The 23,847-nt window shown below is 40.0% G+C and overlaps 1 protein-coding gene across 2 annotated transcripts in view; it reads left to right on the forward strand.

Moving 5' to 3' along the window:
* DPYS (dihydropyrimidinase) overlaps positions 1–16,731 on the forward strand; it is a 32,986-nt gene extending 16,255 nt beyond the window's left edge. For both annotated transcript variants that reach the window (XM_010577005.1, XM_010577006.1), the window contains 5 exons: positions 224–365; positions 2,286–2,428; positions 12,151–12,358; positions 15,117–15,222; positions 16,590–16,731. In XM_010577005.1, the coding sequence (XP_010575307.1) occupies positions 224–365; positions 2,286–2,428; positions 12,151–12,358; positions 15,117–15,191 (568 nt within the window). In that variant the 3' untranslated portion in view covers positions 15,192–15,222; positions 16,590–16,731. The remainder of the gene's footprint in view (positions 1–223; positions 366–2,285; positions 2,429–12,150; positions 12,359–15,116; positions 15,223–16,589) is intronic.
* The last annotated feature ends 7,116 nt before the right edge of the window (positions 16,732–23,847 follow it).

Here is a 23,847-nt window from a genome sequence, read left to right on the forward strand (position 1 = left end):
TAGTTTCTTCTGAGGGGTTTCTGAAGAGGAAACTGCTTCACAGGGGAACTGGCTGTTACTGTGGAGGTACTCTTGGAGGATGGGACTGAAGACAGGCTGGCAGGGCATATCAATTTTTCCTTGCAGAAGGGATGGCTGGATCTACCCAGTCTTGCAACAGATTTTCCTATGTGGCACTGTCTGGTACATGCTCTGATTCATAATGAACTTTGTTTCTACATAGCGATGACCTATCTGTGACAGGGACTGATAATTGCACCTTTGACATATGCCAGAAAGCTCTGGGGAAGGATGACTTCACAAAAATCCCTAATGGAGTGAATGGTGTAGAAGACAGAATGTCAGTTATATGGGAAAAAGGCGTTGTAAGTATATCAAGATGTCTGAACATAGAGGTAATTGATTTCTCCAACGAAGTATAATCTCTCAGCAGTATCAACTCTCCAGTTTTATCAAGTGTATTTAACATATGATAACTACTTTGATCAAATACCATAACAGAGCCCTTACTAACTCTCACTTTATGGTCCTGGGAGATAGAAGATTGTTAGTGCTTAAAAAATAGCACTAGAGAACAATTTTCATCATTTAGCAGCAAAGGACTGCTATTGTTTCCACAGTGGTGCGCAGTACATTTACTTGCAGCATTTTTTTCAACAGATGAAAGGAAAGTAAAAGGAAAGAGATACCCGTAGTTTCGACTTGGTCAGTTCGGTATTTTTTCCTCTTTGATCTCTCTCAAATTTAGCTCTTGGAGGAGCTTCCTCACTGGGTGTGTGCCTGTCAACTTCTAATTTGTGTTTTCAGCCAGAGAAAACAAGCTAGAGATAAGAAATGCTTCTCTAATGTATGGCTCAGTCCTGTGATGTGATGAGATGAGCACTTTCAAGTTCTGTTGACTTCAGATTCTCAGGGCCATCACAAGAATGCTTGGTGCTTCTTAGGACAGTGCCCTTCAGGCTCTAAACAAATATAAATATGAAAGCTAGTGGCCAGGCTTTTGGGATATGGAGTAGCCTCATGAGGGGGGCTGTGAGGCAGTCTGGTGAGGGATCTGCTGTTTACTGGGTGTTACGATTGTTCTGGCTAATACAATACTGTTAAGTTCCAGAGGCTCTAGTTCAACTTTCTAATTAATATTAAGTTCTCTTGCAGTAGTGAAGTCTTGTCGATAATGCACTGCAGAGCGTATTTATTTGTCAAAAGTACAAAGTGGACTTCTGCCTATATTCACCTGTGGCATAGTTCTAGTGTGATTATTTATGGTGTAAACTGGAATATAATCTAGCTTGTGGTTAGTATGAAAGTGAGACATGAATATGTACATCAGTGCTGCTTTTGAACAGTGTATCCTGTTGGGCAAGATGATTTTTCAAAAGGTTCTTCAATCAGTAATATCCTCCCTTTTCTTACTTGTAAAATATTACACGGCTGTGAGAGTTTGTCTGGAAAACTTCCCTCCCTTCCCACACACCATTATTTAGAAGAGCAGTGTTCACCACTTTTGTTATGCTTTTCTTCTCAGATGACTGCTGACAGGCCACCATACAAACATGTTTTTGTGACATTCTGATTTCTAGACTGACCTATGCACAATATTATGGCCAGTGTAGCTGGCTTTCTGAGCAAACAACAGTCATGGAGGCTGGATTAAATTAGTTACGTAGCAGTGGACAGTCCGAAGACACGTGTATCCATTCTTGTTTGCCATTTTGCTGATGTGTCACATCAGCAAATGTGCTTTTTATACTACTTGGTCTCAAATGTTTACTGAACTGTGCTATCCTCTGTGTTATTGCTGAAGATACTTGCAAATCACCTTTCCTGTATCACTCATTGTGACTTGCCTCTCCTTTATCATGTTCTAGGCTCTCCTTAATATTGCCTCACTATTTTCCAAAACCTAGATACTTGAGAGCTGTTATGTCTCCTGAGGAAACTGTTGAGCAGAACTACAGATTCAAAGCCAACTAAAAAATTTGATTTCAGTTGACTTGGGACTGGATTCACAGGGAGTTTGGCTTTAAAGTTGTCTTTTTCTCCCTTTGCTATGGGATAAAGTCGGATAAAGTTATTGTATTCAGTGAATGTAAATTGCAATATGTTCATCTGAGACAAATAGTTATTTTTATTTCTTTTAAACTCTTCACTATGACATTAAAAAAAAAATTGATGTGATGTTGGCAGAGAGCTGTCATTCATCCTAGCCTTTTCAACAACAAGAACATTTTTTTCATTCCTTGTTTAAAAAAGTAATGAGTTTGCTTTTGTGTACTCTTCTGCAGTACAGTGGAAAAATGGATGAAAACAGATTTGTAGCTGTTACCAGCACAAATGCAGCAAAAATCTTTAACCTTTACCCGAAGAAGGGGAGAATTGCTGTGGGTTCTGATGCTGACATTGTGATTTGGGATCCCAAAGCTACAAGGTATGTATGGGTAGTTATTTCCTCCCATCCAGCCTCTCTGCAGGAAGAAATATCTCAAAGCCTCTGTACAGCAATAAGCCTTTGGGGTGAGGTTTTGGTGTTTTTCAACGGCACTTCATGTGAATTATTTACAGGTTATTTGTCTCCTAGAATAGTGTATGTAAGCAGAGATCTTTGATCTCTAGATGGACTTAAAAAAATTCTCCTAGATTGCTGACTAAGTGCAAAAATAACAAGGTCTGTACATTATGCTACCAGGGCTTGGTGTCCTAAGAGTAAAAATAACCACTTTGGGATCTTAGAGTAACTCTGTTAAGTGCTAGAGTATGTTTAGCTTCCTCCCACTGCAAAGAGAAGGGAGAGGAGCCTGCATTCCTGCAGAATGACCTGTTGCAAGCTTGTGTTTTGAACTTAGAGCTACTTCAAACATATTCAAAGGTGGTCAGGATGGGTGCTGAAACTGTGATGTCTTGCCCTCCTAATGTCTTCTCCCTAGCTGATAGAGCAAATATAGTGGTAGAGCCAGGAGTGAGCTTAGTTCTGAAGCTGAAGCTGTGCATTTAAGGAGTTTTCTGATTTTGTGCACAGTAAGTCTGGTAGAATACTCACGACAACAACAGGTGTGCTTATGTCTCAACCTGCATGACTTGATGGCATGCTACATTTTTGCTACAAAGAGCATGCAGTGTCTGGCTTTTGTGCCCATCCTGGTCTTGTTTGAACTGCCTGGAAATGGTCTGGCAGCCGTCTGTCACAGAGCCAGCTCACCTGGGGAGTTGTCTTTCTCAGCTGAGATGCCTATGGGCTGTGTGAGTGCGTCTCCACTGTTCAAGTGTTGAGCAGGTTAGCTTAAATCTGCAGGCACTTCTAACAGCTGAGTACTGCACCTGATCACATCCAGCCCTGCACATAGCAGCAGCAGTAGCAGATCAGGTGGTGTGCTGGGATGGTGCTTTTGTCTTGGGCTCAGCTCTAGTGAGCAGTGTGAGCGTACAACTGCCCTGAAGGCACATGTTGGCCCTCCTTGAAATCTCTTCATCAGTGTCATCCAAATAGTAAATCCACAGAAGATAGCAATCACTAACCCTAGATGAGCTTTGTGGGGTATTGGGCATGATGACAGCATGGCCAGCTTTCATCAAGGTACCACCATGTTTGGTGTTCCTAAAGCCTGAGCTGTTGTAACTCAGATGGCATTAGATTTTCAGCCTTTATTTTTTAAAAAAAGAGTTGAAGACTCTCCTCATAGTAGAGAAAAGTTTCAAAACATAACTGGGCAAATCTGATTTTGGAAGCCAAATGGAGGAAGAAAAGCCCAAATCCTAGATATACCTTACACAACCAAAATTTTCCTGACCAATCTTCTGGTTTGTGAATTTTTGATAATGCAGTTCTCACTAATTTCAGTATATTCTTGAGTATGAAAAATGTGTGAGAGTTAGAAGAAAAGCATTCTGTGTTTTAAGCTGCAAAGCTTGAGGATATGGAGGTTGCTATTCAGAAGTCCCACAAAAAAATGGCAACACCAGCAAAAGAAGTTTTAGGAGTGTCAACCCCAATAAACATAGAGGCCTGCCCAGCACTGGGTCAGAGAGATTTTCATGTGCATTATGCCTTCTGGCATGTTGAGCAAGCATATTTTGAGATACTAGCAATGAGCTATTTCAGGATGGTGGAGCTATGAACTCTGACTAAAAAAAAACCTGAAGGATTCTTTTCTGAGCTCACTTCTGCTCTGCCTGGGGACAAATGAATCTAGAAGAACAGCAGAGTTCTGACATTGTTCTCAAGGTGCTTTGTCAGCTTGTAAAATTATTTATCCTTGTGCCTCCCAAACATTCCTTCTTCCTCCTTTCACTCTCTCCTGAGCGCTCTCATTGCCTTTTTGCCCACTGCAGCTGTAAAGGTGCAGTTTTTCTTCAAATATTTTTTCAAACATTAAACTGTATTTTCTTACTGAGCAAGCTGATTTTAAGTTCAGCCAATACTTTTTTTTCTGATCTGGTATTGTTCCCATTGTTTATCCCTTTGGCTTTGCTGGGAACAAGCCTCTCTGCAGGTACAATTGTGTGAACTACATAAGTATAAATAAATCTCACTAGTGCTTGTCTATTCATTTCACTACAAATCCTGAAGAGGGCACAAACAGCACAGCAGAAAAAAAGGATCTAGCTAATGGACTTCAGCCATTTAAGATATTACACAAGGTGCAGCCTCATGTGCTTTTGTTGACTCTGGGGAGTGATTTTCAATTTCACAACAGGCTTGTTCCTCTTTCTTGCAAAGTCCTTCCTCTTTTGAGCATGACATTTTTTCTTGTTTGTAAATCTAAATCTTGTAAGAGAGGAAAATGCAATTTTCCAGTTCTGATTCGATGCTGTGTTGCTGTAGTCCTATAATACCGGCTGATACTAGCATAAATATGTAGACAATTGCTGAAATACCGCTGAGAGGAACTAGTATTATCACAATGTGTCAGAGGAATTCTATAGGGAAGATTCTGAAGTCATTCTGAAAGGTAGTGAAGCTCTTAAAAAATACAAAAACTTATATCCCTACAAACTCAGCTGCATTTCCCCTCCCACATCATTGCAAAATAGCAATATGTTGGGTGCTACCTGAGGATTCAGGATTTTCTCCTTCTAGGTTGCAAGAACCTAGTGAATTCAATGTGATAGCTCTGCAAGCTGGGAGCAATTGCAATTCAAGGTTTCACTTCCAGCACTCTGCCACTTTAGCTGAGGCTTTCCTTCTACAGGTCAGCTTCATTGACTGGCCTATTTCTGTAGCATTTTCTGGTAATTTCTGCAGACAGTATTATATGAACAGTGATCAGATTTGCTACTGTACTTAAAGGCTTCCAAATACTGGTTTTAGCAGGTCTGCATGAAAGCAAAGAGTATTGGGAAGAAACACATTAAATGTATAAATTCTTTAGAAACTGCATTAGAAAAGATGGGTTGTGAGTTCTGCCAGGTTAGGTCTGTTTCTTAGCTTCCTTATACTCATTGCATATTCATTAAAGAACACACAAATACCAAAGGGACCTGTTGGTTTATTGCAGCCATGTGCTACTAAACATCATCTTGCCAGACCTCAACACCCTCAGCATCCCAAGTACAGCTTGTGCACACAGGATTGTTTTGTGAGAACTCCTTGGAAAAAAGCATGTAGGCAGCAAATGTGTACTCACTGTACCATCTTATTTTAATCTGTGTTTTGATCAAGAATCTTCACTGACTTCTTTCAGCTGCACACAAATAATAGAACAGCCCCAAGTCTGTGAAACAAAGGCAACTGTCAAGACTGTTCCGGAAGGAGAGGGCAAAGTAAGCAAGGAGAAGGGAATGTCACCTGTCAGCAAGTCAGCGTTCTCTGTAGCTGATGCCTTTAGCGATTTGAAAGCAAGCAAGAATACAAAATCTCTAGGGCTTGTTTCAGAAATGCTCAGCAAGGAATCTAAATACTGCAGTACCCAATTCAGTCTGTGAAAAGAGCTGAGCATCCCTTGTAAAGTAGGGGCAGAAGGTGCTAAAGATCTCATAAGAGACATTCAGCTCCTGGAAGATATTAGGGCTCAATAAACTCACTGTAGCCTATCGGAGCCTTGCAAATAAGCCCTGGCTCAGGCCCCAAAAGCATGATCCAACACCCATAGGGATAAAAAACCTGTCTCGAATGGCGTTTAACTTTCTAAGTCCAGCCACTTCATTATAACAACGTGCAGTCTGGGAAGCCTCACCCATGTTTTTTTTCCAGTTACCAAAGACAGCCTAAAAGTTAGGTACTTTTTGAATGCGGAGGCAGAGCTGGCTGTGCAGGTAGCAGTCTCTCACCCCATCCTCCTTGGGCTCCACTGGAGTGGCCCTCTTTGGCGGGCCCAGCGTGTGCCCCACGTGTGCCAATGGAGCTGGGCTCAACCCTGAGCAGTGATGGCTGCAGTCCCAAGTGCACAGCTGCTGGAGCACGGTCCCTGGTTAGCAGGGAATGCAGGAGTCCTGAGGTGAGGAGGAGAGGGAGGAAAAGGACATGTTACTCTGTAATCTACGTGCTATGACATGACTAGGGGAAGACGTGGTTTCTAGCCCGTTTCCAGCGTTTACGCATTTTATGGGAAACAGTCACTGGATGCAAATCAGCGAGAAGTCAGAGTGCCCCGGTCTGCTGGTATATGTTCCCTCAATGCCTTTTTTTGTGTGTAGATATGTTCGTGGATAAATCTTTTGCATTTGTTAGAACCAAAGTCTGCAGCCCATGTCTGTCTCATTTGTAGTCAAGTCTTTAGCCTCACAGGCTTAAGTGGGGACAAGTTACAACATTTAAGCACTCTTTGCCAAGCAACTGCCTGTAATTTTTCATAACATGAAAGAGAAAGAAACCAAGATGTTAACAGATGATTAGAATAAATAATGCTGCAACTGTCTTACTCTTTTGATGAATGAGCATAATTTTGAATACTGAGTATATGGATAACTGCATCTAGACACAATGAGGCAAAATGAAATAATGTGGCATACAAATATGTATGCATAGGACAAGTATGTTCTAGCATTTTCAATAACCCCATATGCTTTTTCATAAGTACAAGCATGTGCATGCATGAATGTACACTAATTCACTAGAACTAGAGTTCCTGTCAGAGGCCTGTTATCTCAAATTAGGGGGACATGGAGAAAGAAACAACAGGCACAAATTAAAACACAGGAAATTCCATTTAAACATAAGAAATAGCTTTTTTTTGCTGTGAGGCCAAACACTGGCACAGGCTGCCCAAAGAGATTGTGGAGTCTCCATCTTTGGAGGTACTTAAAACCCGACTGGACACAGCCCTGAAAAACCTACTTTGGCTGACCCTGATCAGAGCAGAGGGCTTGGAATAGGTGATCTCCAGAGATGCTTTCCAACCTCAATGGCTCTGTGGTTCTGTGAACTGTAACAAAATAAGCCTCTGTGAGAGAGCATGATGTACGTTTCCCTAGTAACTTGCTGTCTCAAGAAATGTCAGCTGCTCTCTTTAGAGAACTGAATCTTAGAAATGTTACCAAAAAAAAATTAAATCTTTCTGATTTTCTCCTTATATAACCTTGCCTTTTTCTCCCTGGTAATCGCTTCCAGATCTTCTTTAGTCATTGAATAGACTAATTTGTATTTTCCTCTCTTGTTATGCTTTTCTGCAAGCTTAATTTCTCATTACTGTTTCCCTCCTGCCCATTATACAGTTTGACAATTTTCACTTCCATCCCATATCAGCTTGGAGTGATTGGTAGGACCAGACTGGTGGTATTGTTGACAAATGAGTTACTTACCATAATCAGAAAAATAATTTTGTTGCTATTCTCTACCCATCTTAAAACAATGAATTTTAGGAGATATGATTGCATGAAATAAAGACCTGATCCCTCAGATAATTCACTTCTACTTGGAGCTCGCAAACATTAACTTCTTACCTCTTCTTGCATCTGTTATCCACAAATCTCCTCACTTCATATGACTACTGAAAGGCAATGCTTATTTAAAGATATTTTTTAAGAGGCTAGGAATACAACTTTACAAATAGTTGCCTGCATAGATTTGCATGTGCAGTTATTGCAATTCCTTAATATAAAATAGGCCATGGGGGTTTTAATCCACATTATAGGCTTACAGCTAGCATTTTTGCACACGGATTTTAAGACTTCTTCTTCTTTTTCCTCTCTTTTTTCCCCCTCCTTTGCTTTCTTTTTAATAAAACTGACTGTTTAACAAGGTTCAACTTAATTATCATTATAAATGAGTGGTGGCTCAGGACAGCACAGAAAGATGAATGTTCTATTTATTTTTTTATAGATTTTAGAAAAGCCGGTTAACAATATGGAGAGTTCAAAGGCATCTGAAAGTGATGTTAAGAGGCAACTCGCAAAGGCTGATACTATCCTCAGCAAACTGGCATTTCTCACCTACCCCCAGCTCCAAAAAGCTTAGAGATACTGCACTGTAAGCACTGAGAGAAGTTGCTTACAGCTCAAATATTCACTCTTACATAAGTTGGTTTTCTATGGCAGCTGTCAATGAAGCAGTTGTTTTCTCTTCAACAATGGACTCAGGTCATGTTAACTGCCTTTATTACTATATTTTAAATTAATTAATTAAATAATTATAGAATAGGTGTCCTCCTTTTACTGAGATGTTGAGCAGCTATTTTTACCTAAGGGCCGTCAACTACAGAATTCCTTTGTATTCCTGTACCTGGAATTTTTTTAAGAAAACTGTGAGGTATGCATCCACTTTCCATTGAAAGTAATTAAATTCTTCATTTTCTTATGCCCACTTTGAAAATTAAAGTGATAATGCTCACAGCAGTCAAAGTTTAGGTTCTAGAGCTCACTCCAGTCCAGCGGATCCACCTTCACTGGGCTGATGTAGCTTCATGTCCTATGCATTATGAGGGGTAGAAGATCATTCTAATGTCTAATGGTTTCCCTTCATCCAGTTCCCCCTCCTGCCTGACTGTAACTCACTATTTAGTATTTCAGGCCCTGACTGAGGCGTAGACATGTTTATGATGGTCCTGGGTTGTGTTTGACTTGCAATGAAAACTGGTACCTCTAACTCCTTAACAAACCTTCAGGGCATAACTTTTCAGCTCACCACCTGTACAATCTTGAATTTCACCCAACAGCTTGCTGTGTTAGTCTAATCTGATGCTCTTTTCTAAATTTCAAACTTCAGTTTGTAGTTTATTTAGATATAATATTCTAGGAGTGGCTGTAAAGTCCTTTCTCACATAGAGCATAAATAAATACAGGATTACTAGTCACTGAATCCTCACACAGTCAGAAAAAATCTGGTAATTGCATTTAGACTAAAATAATTGCTATTTTAGCTGTAAATTAGTTGGACAGAAGCACTGCGTTGAAAAAAAACCCCAATTTCAGAAGCATGTCTTCCTCTTTGGTACTAGAGGAATGTCAATTTTTATACTGACAGCCTAAAATGTCTTTGCAAGACAGGTGTATCAAAAGCAGCTGAAATGAATTACATGGAAACACTGATGTAAGTAGGAACAAAACAGGGCCTGATGTCTTTACAGTATCCTCTTTGCAGAGGAGAATGTTCTTTTACATGTTGAAGTAATCATTCTGATCTCAGTCTCTGTTTGAGAAAGGGTTGCCTGAAACAAGAGCCACTGTAATTTATAACTAGAATTAGAGAATTTTACAAATTTTATAAAAGAAATCCAATACAGGTTTTTGAAGCCTGGAGTCAGAATCTGCTCTCATGTTGAGTAATCCTTTACATCAAGCATCACTTAGGATGCTGGAGACAGCTGTTATGTTACACTTCACTATGGTGGCAGTCTTGGTTTCTTGGATTATAAGTAGGCTACAGCCATTCTTGCTATTAGCTGAGTGGTCAATAGTGTTCAGACATTCGGAGCAAATAGTGGAATTTCACTACAATTCCCAGCAAGCTGCCTGCTACTGATATGGCTGATACAGCAGTAAACAGTTGCATAAGGTTGCTGAGTTGTGAGCTTCAGATCCAAGCATACCATCTAGTGCTGTGTTAATTGGTTGTTCATTTGCTACCTGAAACTTTCACTGCCATTGATAACGTCAAAGGGTTAAATCACAGATGAATTTTTGTGATATCCATCAGGGAGAGTGCGCTTCACCTTTAGAAAGGGCAGCGTGACCTAAGGCTTGTTTCAACAGAAGAGTTATAAATGAGTTCTATACAAGTTTGCTGTTGACACAAGCTCTGGGAAATGTGTTTTGTCATATTGTGAGGTTTATCTGTGCTGACTTCCATTCATTTTGTATCTTTCTGAAGGACATACTTACCTCTGAGGTGTGTTTACCTCTAGTGATCCTGCTCTAGCACATTTAAACAGCTCCCATGTTGAGTTGAAGTATCTTGCTTATTTTTCTGTTCGTTTGCTCAAATTACCTTTTCTATTTTTCTTTTCATGTCCCAGTGCTATTGTGCAAATAGACATGATGTATACCCAGAGAATGCTAAAGATAATTGTATTACAGTTGTTCTTACTTACTGTTCTAGCGTTGGACCCATAAGGGTAATGCAATAAGCTAGAGGAATATGTTCACAAACTCTTTGTAGGGCTATTGTAACACCCATGGATAAAGTTGTTCAACAGTATTCATAGGACCAGTGAATACAAGAGAGGTCTGACCTCCATTGCTCACTCTTTCCACTGTGAATCTGCAAGATGATGCTGATACTGGTGAGCAGACACGCATAAGTTTTCTGTCCAAGGTGTGCTGAATAAGGAAAAGTTTTTATTCCTAGGGCAGACTGGTCATAGAGAGTATTTCTATATATACAGCCTTTGGAAAGCCAGTTGCCGCCAAGATTTAAATGTAGACCTTAGTAGAACCATTTCTCTTAGTTCAACAGAACAATATGAAAGGAAAGCTAAGTCTCCTTCCACAAATTCTTTTTTCCTCTGTATAAGTGATTACTTCTGAAAATGGCTATACTTCAAGAAAGATACAGATTTTGTTGTGGTTTTCTCATTTTGATAAGGATGTTAACTAAAGTTTTAGAAAATTCTTCTCCAAAGAGATCAATATTTTAATCCATTAATATTTCATATTACTTTTGACTTTGATAATTCTTTTTCAAAAGATGTAGTCTCTGGAATAATGTTAATGCTATATATGCATGATAGGTTTTTGATTGTGTGAGCACCTACTCTGGAAAATTCTGACTGCTAGCCAAAGCATGAAGCTTCCTTCCTTTCAGAAATTACAGATGACAATAAAAATGTAAACTCTCCAAGTTATTAAAAAAAACCAAAAACCTGTAGATTGGAAACAGGAAGTTAATACAATAATTAACTAAAATTCAAATCTTGTGACCCATTTTAGCTACAGTAGATAGTAAGTAGATCAGTAGGGAAAGTAGATAATAAAGGAAGTATACACAGCCTGGACTTCCAGGTGCTAATGTCAGCTCTAGCATTGGCTCTGCCTTTAATGTAGCCAGTTAGGGTTGGAGAAATTGGCTAGAAAAATGGTGATCATAAAGAATGAGGTCTATGCATAAACAAAGCAATAACACCATAGCTCAAATGAATACTGTTGACGTCTAAAATTATAATTTGCTTAATACCCTTGGAGGACAGGTATGTAGAAGTGTGACGTTGTCATTATTATTTAGTAGCATCAAGATATTTGGGCTGTCAGTCACTGGATCAATCCAACTCACATTAAGATTTACCAAAATTCATTACCATCTACTGACTTTCCAGTGAAATAGTCTTTGTGTTATTTGTGAGTCTCAATCTTTGAAACATTGCAGCCATACTTTTCAAACTTGAAATTGCAAGTCATTCTAGCTAAAAGGTCAGAGCTTTTTCTGACCTTATTGTGCACAGATATTTGCTTGACAAGGCAGAATGAAATCATGTTATTCAAATAAAATATTACAACCTGATTTTTTTTCCCCACTAATCTCTTCCTAGTGGAAAATTTTGCATTTCAAGGCTGCAAAGTTCTGTCCTTTACTCTCCCTTTTCATTCTTTTGAAATGCAATTACTGTTCAATGAAATGTTATTGCTCTATCCTATTTTTACAGCTGTTCCATGATGTACTGTACAGTGTCATAGTTTAATAATGCTGCTAAATTTTCTTCCTTTATCAATTTCTCAAAAATTTATAATGAAGTAAAATGCAAGGATCATAGTAATTTTTGGCATTGTTTTGTTTTGTAAACACAGGACAATATCTGCAAAGACACATCACCAGGCCAACAATTTCAATATATTTGAAGGAATGGTCTGCCATGGAGTCCCAGTTGCGACAATTTCAAGAGGCAAAGTAGTTTATGAAGGTGGAGCTTTCAATGTCACAGCAGGAGAAGGCAAATATGTCTCCCGTCCACCATTCCCTCCATATGTCTACAAACGAGTCAGGCAGCGGGAGCAGGTTAATTAAAATAATAAATCTCTGTAATGCTTTGTACAACATGAGGATAACTAGCTCTTGGGAAGAGAGGTTTGGGGATTCAATGGTAATTTCCCTTACTAATCAAAATCTGCCGAGGTGGGAGGAAATGAAACTAAGGACTCAATTTTTATTGCTCTTTATCTTACAGAAAAATATCATAGACTAGTTCCTGCTCGTAGGGTAGTCTGTACAGCTCATAGACTAAGCCTGGGTACTTTTTAAAATAAACACGTCCCACTTGCAATAAAAGTGAGCAAAGTTTTGCTCATAAGTAATCTAACTGTTACATTTCATCACTGATTTCACTGAAAATCAGAGAGGCTTCACATCATATGCAGGAGGAAATCTTATACTGAGGAAGAAATCAATTATTTTCTAAATCTTTCATGGATCAGATATTTGGAGCTAAGCCCTGTAGAATGTTGAACACTTCACTGTGTTCCAGCAAGAATGTGTTAAAAACTGAACATGTGCAAAGTGCACTGCTGGACCAAGATAGTTCTGTTCAAGCTCTTGTTCTTTTTTTTTTTTTTTTTTTTTAAGAGAAATATTGCAAAATACATGAAGATTGAATTTTCAGTGCTTATTTACCATGGAAGCATTCATGAAGAATGCTTTTGCGTCCTGAGTGTTACTTATTGTGAGTAGGATTTTCAAAAGCACCCAGATAAAATGTATTTTAAAATCACAGCCTGAATCAGTGGGATTCACTGCAGGATCTAAAAGTTGAATCAGACTAGGATCCGTGTAAGATATGGCCCATTGAAATGCTTCCAATATAATTCTGTATATTTCTTCCTGCTGTTGTCTTGATGGACTGAGAAAGGCATGTAGAAGTGGCTGAGTGAGGCTTTCCTCCAAACACCACACTTTCACAGGAGCTGGTGGGCTGTCTGCAAGTTGATACATATAATACAGTGGATAGGCAGGGAAGTCCCCGTGTGGCCACACAGTTTTTCCCTGGGAGCTAAGAACAGAAAACAGATTATTGCATTTTGGGGTTTTCCAAACATAAAGGAACACTTTTTTTTTTTTTTTGTGGTGCCAGAACAAGTCAGTGTAAATTAGATAAACTAGAGAGATTTTTCACTTGCATTATGTTAGCATCTATGCTGTTTCTACTTTGCTTTTTATTTTGAAACCAGATTCCTCATTTAAATCTGTCCACAAATTTTATATATTCTATTCACCTTTTCAATGTGAATGAAGGTTAATGTTTCTCAGGGAAGGGAAGGGCAAATGAAATAATCTGTGCCTGGACTTCCCAGACTAGTAGAAAAGCGAGCCAGTAGTCCTAACTGTGAATTTGTCCAGATAAAAGATCTTCCCTTTCCACTGAACATGTGACTGAATTGAAACAATTGCTCCAAAAGTCATGCAATTCTATGGCTAGCTGCAGATAAGATGGTCTCACAGGCTAAATAGTGAGAAGTGGTTACCTACAGTAGACTCATTCTGCATTTTTAATCTAGATAGAATCTCTTTGCAGTGTTCCTCTTAGAAATCATAGTCCTTTGGGTCTGTCTTCAGTGGGATATATATCATACACAAAGTTGTGTGTGCCTGTGAGTCTATTTAATCCACTGGACATCATTGAAGATATTAGGTACTTTGTTAATGAGGGCTGCTTACTGTTACAGCACTTTCTTTGTTGTGCAGTGTTGATCCCTTTGCCTTTTAATGCAAAATAAATGTCAGGTAATAGTAATTGAAACTAGCTGTTGAAAACAGATTTGTACTAGCATTACACCAGCAAAAACTTGGGGCATTACTTTTCATGTAAGAGAACATGTTGCACTTATTAAATGATAATTAGGTGCTTCCTGAAGCATAGCTGAGTTTTAGTGACTGCAAATCCTGGCATCTCCGCTAAAGCCTTATATGCCATGTTAGGGGAAGATTAGTATCAAAACTAAATTACAATTTATAAGAAATTTGATAATTACAGAATTCTGAAAGACTTCCATGAACATGGTGGTTTCCATTTCCCATCAAAGCTAGAGAGAACTTTCTCTTAACCAAAACATCAAGTGCAGCATGTCTTCAGAAGTGATTTTTCAACCAGCTCAACCTCCTGTAGCCAGCAGCTGGGATAGTGGATGGTAGATACCCACACAAGCCAGGATTCATTTTGTTTCACTGATGTTCATTAACCTCTCTTACCTGTATTAAGAGCATCACTGGAAAATGTGATTACTTTAACAAAGAACAAGCTTGTAACTTGAACATGCAGTGAGTCAGCTGTTCTGGAGAGCAGCTCAGGTGTGTTTTTTCTGTACCTGTTCTCTCCTGGGATATCCTGAAGTAGCTGAACTGAGATTAAAAAAATACACGGAAGCAGCCAGATTAATTGATTTGTGCTTGTGTTTTAGCATATCCTGATTATTTGTGCCATAATCTCTGGGGTTTTGCCACTCCAAAATCTGTTTGGACTAAGGAAGGGAGAAGCATCAAAAAAATGAGGTGGAAGATACTCAGTTGCTTCTTTAAAAAAATGGGTTTAGAATTGCTTTGTTACATTGCTGAAGAGATTGAGCCACCCAGCTCCTGATGAAAGCTGAGAACTGAACAGTTTAATCCCAGTGTAAGGGATCTTTTCAAGAGAGAGGTTTGATGAAAGTGTTGGGATGCATAACATAAAAAGCTGGGTTATCATAGGACTGCTATTTTCATTGTATCCAATTAGCAATTGCAAGGGGAAGACAAATAACAAAAGATTTGAAATATTTTACTGCAGGTCTGCCAGCCTGTTCCTGTTAAGAGAGCACCATATACAGATGTGGTCTCAGCAACATCCATCACATCAAAATAATAGGCTCATTCCCCAGTTTTGGCTCTTGCAGGTAACTGTCTCTTTTGATTAATGAAAACTACTTTACTTAATGCTTCTTGGAAACTTCAAGAAAACAAAAGTGTAGCAGGCCATCTAGCTTGTGACAGGCTTGTCTGAAATAAGCCCTCTCAGAAGCCGAGTTGTCTCGGTATCTTTAAAGTTGATGAAAATGTGTAGCAGCCCAGGTATGGAGGACCTCTTTCTGATTGGAGCCTCATTTAAAAAGTCAGGTTGAGAGAAGCAAATGGAGTTTAACTGCTAGACTGAGACATGGGTATGAAGGCCCCTAGAAAACCTGAGTTCAGTTAGCACCAGGAGTACAAACAAAACATAAATGTTTGGCTTGCAGGTTTACAGAAAAAAAAGCCCAAACAAAATCAGCTTGATGTGAAAAATTAAATTTTTTAGTGTCCCTGTGTTACAGACAATAACTGTCCACTAATTGTGCTGTTTGGGTTAAGCTGATGAGATCTGTTTTGCAAAGACAACAGCTGTCTTCATGCAGTAGAGGTGCTGCAGTCAATGCCAGCAGTGGTCTAATGGATGGCTGAGCTGTTGTAAGGCTCAGTGCTGGTAACAGAGGAATAACACCCAGCATCTCCTCTTTCTGTGAGCTGATTTACTTGCTAAGCCAGTGGAAAACAATTAGCTTCCTTTTTCTGGGTTAGTTTTCTGTTGGCAGCTGGCGAGAAGGACTAGGTGACAACACCTCGCTCTTTAACAGTTTAACAAACAGAAGAAATGCTTCAGGAAAAAGTAAAAGAACTAGGTAAGATCTTCAGCAAGCACAATTGAGACATGATGCTGCTGTATGCCAACTGCAGCTGAAATGTTGTCTACTGCAGCAAGGGAGTTGATTAACGTGGGTCAGGGGGACAGTGGGTGGCAGTAAGCATGACAAAATCCAGGCTGAGTTTTTGGGTGCATATGTGTACCAGCAATGAGATCAGCTAGTCTGAGAAATGATTTCCCAACAGATGGATGTAAAGCCCCAGTTCGCACCTCATATAAAATGGGTCTGTTCTTAGTGCTAATTAATATGAGGATAGGAACAAACCTGCAGTGGTGGGAGGGTGAAGTTAGCTTTTGCACATTTCATTGTATTATTCCTTTAAAGCTACCTCACAGCGAACCTCATCCCGGGCATCAGTAGCAGCAACAGAGTGCAGCATCCTATTTGTTTTCCTTTGTCATAAGGGAGAAAGCTTTTGTAATAGAGAGGACTAAAGGCTAAAGCTGCAATAGCATGAGGGAGCAATAATCATTCTTTCTAGCTCCTAGCACTCTTTCTCCATTATTACCTCTCTGAGTGACAAATTGCAAAGCAGAGATTTTCTGTTGAAAGATTATATCATATTGTCTTTTTCTTCTCTGTAGATAAAAGCAAATGAAAATGACCCTGCTGTCCCCATCAAAGCAGTGCATTCTGGGTCCAACAATCAATCCACAATCAACTTCTCAAGAACCAACATGAAACAACAGTAACCAATAAACATTATACTGGGCTTCCTGCATGAAAGTTGTCATTGCAATTTCTCTTTCAAAGGAACTTTGTTATAAGAACTGGAAAATTCTTTTTAGAAAATGGGGCAATAATAAAATAATAACTACAATTATAATGTGGCAGCAGCTCAGCAGGTTCTTAAAAGTAGGTGAGTTTGGGGATGGTATTTCTTAATATTTATCTTTAGAAGGTATCAGCTAACCTATAAAGTAAAAGCAATGAACAGTGGCCTTTAAGCACATTTTCTACATTCTTCCTCTGTTAGGTCACAGGAGATAAATCCTAATTCTCTAGTTTCATGTGTTAGGAAGATCTCTGTTGTGCTTAGCAATGCATAGAATTCTGATAGCAGATGCTGAATTTGATTTTTTGTTTTTCCCTTCCTGGAAGGGGTCAGGTACAGAAAAATGCTGATTCAGGAGAACTGTCACAGTTTTAGAGCTGCTGCTACGTCTCCCTTCCCTGTCTTTAAAGGAGTTTATACATTTTGTCCCTGCCAGCTGCACAGCCAAGCATTTATTGGTGTGTTCAAGTGTTTCTTTTGCTACACCTTAAGCAAACCTATGCCAACCATACTGGTGAACTCATCTACGATACTGTTTTGTGTTCTGGCTTTATGGAGAGACACACACCCATAACTTGAAGGCTTATTAAGTGGGATCACCAGAGCAGGAGCATAATGTGTTAATTTCAAAAACCTTCTTTTTCTGAAAATGTGAGTTTTTTCCCAATGTAACTAACACTTTGTCTTTTGTAGGATAGGATTCCGGTAAAAAAAATAATCTGATTTGATCAATTTATCTGATTTCCCATTTGAGAGAAAATTGTATTCTTAGAAGCATGATTCTGCTACCATGTCTAGACAGGTTTTGCCTCAGAAACCTAGAATGTTGTTTAAAGTTGCATTTACACATGTGATAGCCCTTCTTTTCAAGCAATTGTTACTGGGGAATATTTAAGAGAGAAATGAGGTCAACACAAAAACACCTGTACAGTGAGTTTATTGTCCCTTGTATAGAAACAGTATAACCTGTACTTCTGTGCAACCCATGGGCCAAACAGGCACAGAAAGACTTTCAAATTTTAAGACAGACACAGAAAGCATATGCTAATTACTGTTATTTTTAATTTGACAGTGGAAAGCAGACTTGTAGTTCCTGCTATATTCATGGCATACAGTGATGTATGAGCTTGAATGAGAAACAAACTCTTACTAGGTTGGTAGTTCTTGTGTCTCTAAATAGCAAAGGAGAATTTTCTTTATAAGATGGTGGAGGATAATCATGGGGATGTTCAGGAAGAGCTAGCACAGGTTCCCATTTCTCATGTTGTATTTCGGGTGGCAGAACAGCAGAACCAGGCATCCAGCACTATTACAGTGACTATTACAAGGGAGCGGGGTTCACTGTTCAGTGTAGACTTCTATACTGCAATGGTCTGCATCTGAGTGTGTTGCCAAGTCTCCCTCTATAATCAACAGAGAGAAAGATGCCTCTGCAACATTATTCATCTCTGCATCAAGATCTAAAACAGGCTAGATGAACCTGTCCAGAGTTGTTCTCTTTGGGGATGAGATGAGTAGTTTTCTTGCAAATGCTGGTTAGTCTCTGTTGACTACAAAGAAAATACAGTGTGACTATGATGCAGATGTTTACTCTGCACCTGCCTTCCACCTAGCCCGCCTTTGCCTCTCAGAACTGGAACTTTCTGATATCCAGCTGAGGAGGGGGAGTGATAGAGCGGCTTTGGTGGGCACCTGGCATCCAACCAGGGTCAACCCACTACAGAAGGATGCCTGTTTTTTCTTATGTTTTGTCTCATCAAAAGTGCATGTCAACCATGGATCCATTCTTTTTAATTAATCTTCTGCTACCTTGGAAGAAGAGCAGACATTTGAGAAAAGTAGGGGAAAAAGCAGGGAGGGGAAAGGACTTATTTCTACTTTCAACAATAACTTATATTTGTGTGGAGTCTTTCATCTCAGGCTTCAGGTTTTAACTATTATTAGAGCCTTGCAATTGCATGATATACCTGTGAGGCAAGTAAATATAATTAGAATATGTTTACAGTTGTGAGAACTATGGATGCTCAAAGCTCTGAAATCACTCAAATGATTGAATATATGTAGTAGCCTTATGTTTAACATCCGGTGTTGGCTTAAGTGAGTTGCTCAAGGCCAAAATGACTCAGTTATGACAGAAATGAAACCCAGGAGTAAAGACTGCCTGTCCTTTGAATACTGTGGACATGCCCAGGACTTTCAAATGTACTTTGGGCTCTTGGGACACCTACTGAGATCAAAGTGATACAAAAGACTGCAGATCATGAAAGCCCAAAGGAACAAAGTTAGTGATTTTTCTAAAAACAGATGTTTTCACAGTGTGATAACAGCAAGTAGTTTTATGCGTTATATAAACACCCATTTTGTAAATTGAGCTCTCCAAACCATGAAAGTGTATTATCTGTGGAAAAATGTATAATATTTTTAGGTTTCCTACAGATTTTTATTAGATTAGAAATGAGGAAGCTTCTCCCTGTACAATTAGCAAAGAGTTCCTGATCCCTAAGTTGTTATTTACTGCTGCTCTCTACCATGGATTATTCTCCTCACAGGAGGTATCCTTTGGATTTTGCTCTTAACAAATGCCTACTTTTTAATTCCAATGACTGTTTTAAATATTGTGCAGATGTCATAAAAAAAATTACCTGCATATTGTGAACTGGGGTTTACACCAAAGCATCTGCTGTATTTTTACGTCCTTGAGTGCAACAAGTTATTGAGCCTGTCGAGTTTTTTATATTTATGAGTATTTCTTTTGCCATGACACATTCTGGCCCTAGTACCTGAATCCTGCCTCTAGCCACAAGGAGCCAAGTAACAGCCCTTGAGAAACTGTGTGACATCAGAAGTATTTCAGCTGTGCTATTCAGGCACTGCTACAATGGTTGAGACTGTCAGACTCCAAATCTCTGTGGTCCTTGTTTTTTTTCTACTTATGTGAGACACACTATAATGGGATCTCCACAGGGATATAATTTGGGAACTGCCCAGGTCACTATTCCAAAACACAAGTAATGAGTGACAGCAGACCCAAATACAGTAGAGTGTTTTTTCTAGTAGGCATATAATTAATTTGGGATGCAATGGGATCATAAAATGCATTTAAGTCAGCACAGGTCCTGAACTGGAGCACTGGAAGGAGCACTGAGTGGTCTCCCAGTCCTGTCTCAGTCTCTAGACCCTGACAAGACTTCTCAATTTGTCCTACAACCTCATCCCAGCTATCGCTTCCTCATTACATTCTCACAAAGTTGTTGCTGGGCCTGTTGTCCTGACACAACAGATGCCCCACACTGTGTTGGAAAGCTGGTATAGAGATGATTTCTGCAGCCCACACAGTTTCCTTGAGCATTTCAGTGGGGAAGTAAGGCAACATTTCATAGGGAAGTAAGACAACAATTCCGTTCCCAGATGTTTGAATCCTACCTCATTTAGCCACAATCCTCAGGCTTCTCCAGTGCCTACTGAGAAAAGTTTGCTTTCTTTGACTCTTCCTTCAATCCATTTGGTCACTCTGCTGGAGTAGACTATCTCTGGTTGCTTTGAGAGGTGGCATTGCTGCATTAAACCCCTTTTTCTCTCACTACAGAGGAGCTGAGGATCTGTTTTGTCAAGGCTGAAACACAGAACAACCTTTCCTTGCTTAGCACTTCCCGTTGGGATTCTGCTGGTTTCACCTTGCTCTTGTATGGAAAGGTTGAAGACTCAAATACATTATTAAAGTAAGGGAAAATCTCAACCATATTTTTATCACTCTCCCCAGCCAGACAGAAATTTGGGATCTTTAGCACTCCATTCTCCCTGGCGACATGCATTCCAGGTGCAGGAGCAGAGAAGGCATTTGGGAGATCTGATCCTGGCATACCTAATATTGCTTTCATCCCCATCATTTGCCATAAAAATTCTCATATAGCCAATATGTTGCCAGCACGCCCGGTTGTGTGTTGGCTGTCATTTTGCTACCTGTGCTGAGCTCGTGGCTGCGGTGCAAGCACTGACACCTGCAGTGCTTCTCTCTTCAGCCTCAAGTACCAGGGGATCTCTGCGGGGAGTAGCAATACTGGGGCATGTAGCCTTACTGGGCCACTGGAGGGCAGGGCTGGTATTATGTATCAGGAATGAAATGCGGAAGAGGTTACTCATGCACAGCAGCACCCATGAAGCATGTTCACCTATTTTGAAGACTGTGCCTGTGAAGTCGGCAATAATATCCCCATTTTCTGGCCTTATTTCATCATCAGCAGAGTGATCCTTTGATCCTTACTACCCACTTTTGTCATGTAAAAGAGAACTAGGGGAAAAGCTTTGCCTGTTCATTTCTTCTTTAATTGCAAGCATCTCTGGGCTATTTAAACTGTGATGAAAACACAGTGAGTCAGTGCGACAATATTGACAGAGCAGGGATGGGGGTGAAAGCAGTTGTAAGCCCAGCATCCTCTGACTTTGCACACCCAGCTGCCCACACAAAATACTGCAACGAAACTAGCACAGAGAAAAAAAAAGCCTTTAGCTTAGCTATGAAGCAAGCCAAGTTCGGGGGCATGGGGTGGTGATAAGGAGAGTTCGATAAACACAGTTGCTGAAAGGAAACATCCTTGTTTGTATTGTGTTTCAGGAGGGTCAGAAGCACTAGCATGTCTCTCTGAATTATCTTCACAAGACAATCAGGTCAGCCTTTCATTAATTTTACAAACCAGATTTGATCCAATTGGAGGATTTTTCACAGTAAATCAAACAGCTTCTACACTAGTGAAGGACATTTGAAAAGGAAGTTGAGCTCTGCTGTGAGCTGGGGGGAGGAAAGGGATGAATGAGTCAAAAGCCAAATCCAGACTTCTCTTCAGATGCTTGTTCTGAGTGCTGAGTGCATTTCTGACAAGCCCTAGAGAGGCAGTTAGAGACAATGCCCAGTAACATGAAATATATTAAAAATTTCCATTAAGCTAATAAATGAATAAATAAAATCCTTAATTTCAACTGTACCTGTAGTTCACTTGTGCTCAGCAGACAGAAAAAACACATGCTTTTATGTATGGGAAAGGATGACCTACTGAAGCAGAAGAAAACATACCAAAAGAGGAAAGAAGATTTTGAATGACAAAGACAGGAGAAAAAAGCCAAAACAAAATGTAGGAAATGTGAGGAGAGGGTAGGCAAGAAGAGGAACAGAAATAATTGTGGATGGAATACTGGGGTTTTATGGTGGTAACTTGTAGACTTTTTTTTTTTAAGAAAAAAAGAACAATGTAATCATGTGGTTGAGGGTTATGGTAAACAGCAAGGCAAAGGGAATAGCTGAACAACTTGCAGAGGAGACAGCTGAAGATAAACCTCCAGCCTTCCCCAGCTCACAGGACAGAAACAAGTGGAAGAAAACAGAAACCAAGTAAGGTCTGCAGAGAATGAGAGGTATGTCTTTGTGTAATGCCAGTGGAGAGACAGACCTGCCTCTTCATCTGTATGACTAAAGAGGACCACTGGGCAGCTGAGGGAATAGACCTCATACTGTGGATCAGGGTAAGTACTGTGGATCAGGGTAATAACTGTTCTACCACTGAGATAAACCTCAATGTCTTTGAGGCATCAAAGGTGAATTTCTTTTAGAATTTAAAAACAAAACGTGCGGAATATACCATTTTCCCTGGTAACCCAGGTTTAGGGAGATGGGTAAAGAGCAACTTATCTCCTTTGCCTGCCTTCAGCACACAGGTATGCATGTGTATGGTCACAGAAACAAACAGTGCATTAGTCCACTCAAGTGCGTGACTCCAGTATGAGTGTAATGGCAACAATATCTGTCAGGTGCCACCCTGGTGCTGACATAGCACGTTCACAAATTAACACAAGCTTTTGCTGTGTATGCCTAATATGTTTTCTGCAATGCTTTGTGTAAAAGTCACCAAATCACACAGTGGCTGAGGCTGGCAGTCACCTCTGGAGATATCTGCTCCAGCCCCGCTGCTCTGAGTTGCTCAGAGCTATGTCTATTGGGTTTTGAATATCTCCAAGGATAGAGACTCCATAATATCTCTGCTGTTCCAGTGTTTGACCACCCTCACAGTAAAAAAGTTTTTCTTATATTTCGGTGATATCTTAGCCAAGTTCCTGGACTTTATGTTTGGAAATGGCTTCTAGGGGAAATTGCTCTATCACCTTCCCACAGATTGAGTTGAGGCTGACAAACCTGTAGTTTAACAGATCCTCCTTCTTGCCCTTCTTGAAGATGGGAGTGACATTTGCTTTCTTCCAGTCCTCAGTAACTTCTCCTGATCACCATGACCTTTCAAAGGTAGTTGAGAGTTGCCTCTCAATGACACCAGCCAGCACCCTCAGCACCCATGGGTGCCTGCCATCATGTCCTGTGGACTTAAATACATCCAGCGTGTTTAAGTGCTCTCTAACCATGTCATGCTTCATGGGGGGTAAGTCTTGCTCCAGACTTTCCCTCTGGTCTGAGGGGCCTGGTATGACTAAAGATCAGTCTTACCTGTCAAGACCTGACAAAGAAGTACCTTGGGCTCTTCCATGTCTTTTGTTACCGATAGTGGGGTCAAGCATCTAGGTAAAATGTTCACCAGAGCTGAACATTTTGTACAGAATTACAATTAGCTTTCCAAGAAGGATTGGCTTTTATCACTGCCATGACTATTACCAATTTGAGGGGGCAAGCTAAGCAATACTCAGTAAGCTGCCCTGCCAGTTAGTGTTGGGAGCCCCAGCATTCAAGTACAACACTTCTGTAAACCCTGCAAGGTCTCACCTGTCCTACCAAAGACTAATGGCTCTTTTTAATAGTCATTCCCACTAGGGTTAATTTCCTGAAGTAAATACAAAGTACAGACATGGTATTGTCCTGAGACTGTACTCCAGAACTCAAAATCCTAACAGATTTAGGTATCTCCCCCAACCATTGACCCCCATCTGAGTCATTTTGATGAACCATTCCCATGTGCTGCAAAGCTTTTGCTTGCTGCTCGCAGAACAACGGAGAGAAAAGGTTGCTGGGTGGCAACACACCATCAAACAGGAAAGGCAAGAAACTCCAAAACAAATTTTGCATCCTGATGCCA

Source organism: Haliaeetus leucocephalus, unplaced genomic scaffold (genome assembly GCF_000737465.1).
Source record: "Haliaeetus leucocephalus isolate CR32 unplaced genomic scaffold, Haliaeetus_leucocephalus-4.0 Scaffold555, whole genome shotgun sequence".
In the NCBI taxonomy this organism is placed as follows: domain Eukaryota; kingdom Metazoa; phylum Chordata; class Aves; order Accipitriformes; family Accipitridae; genus Haliaeetus; species Haliaeetus leucocephalus.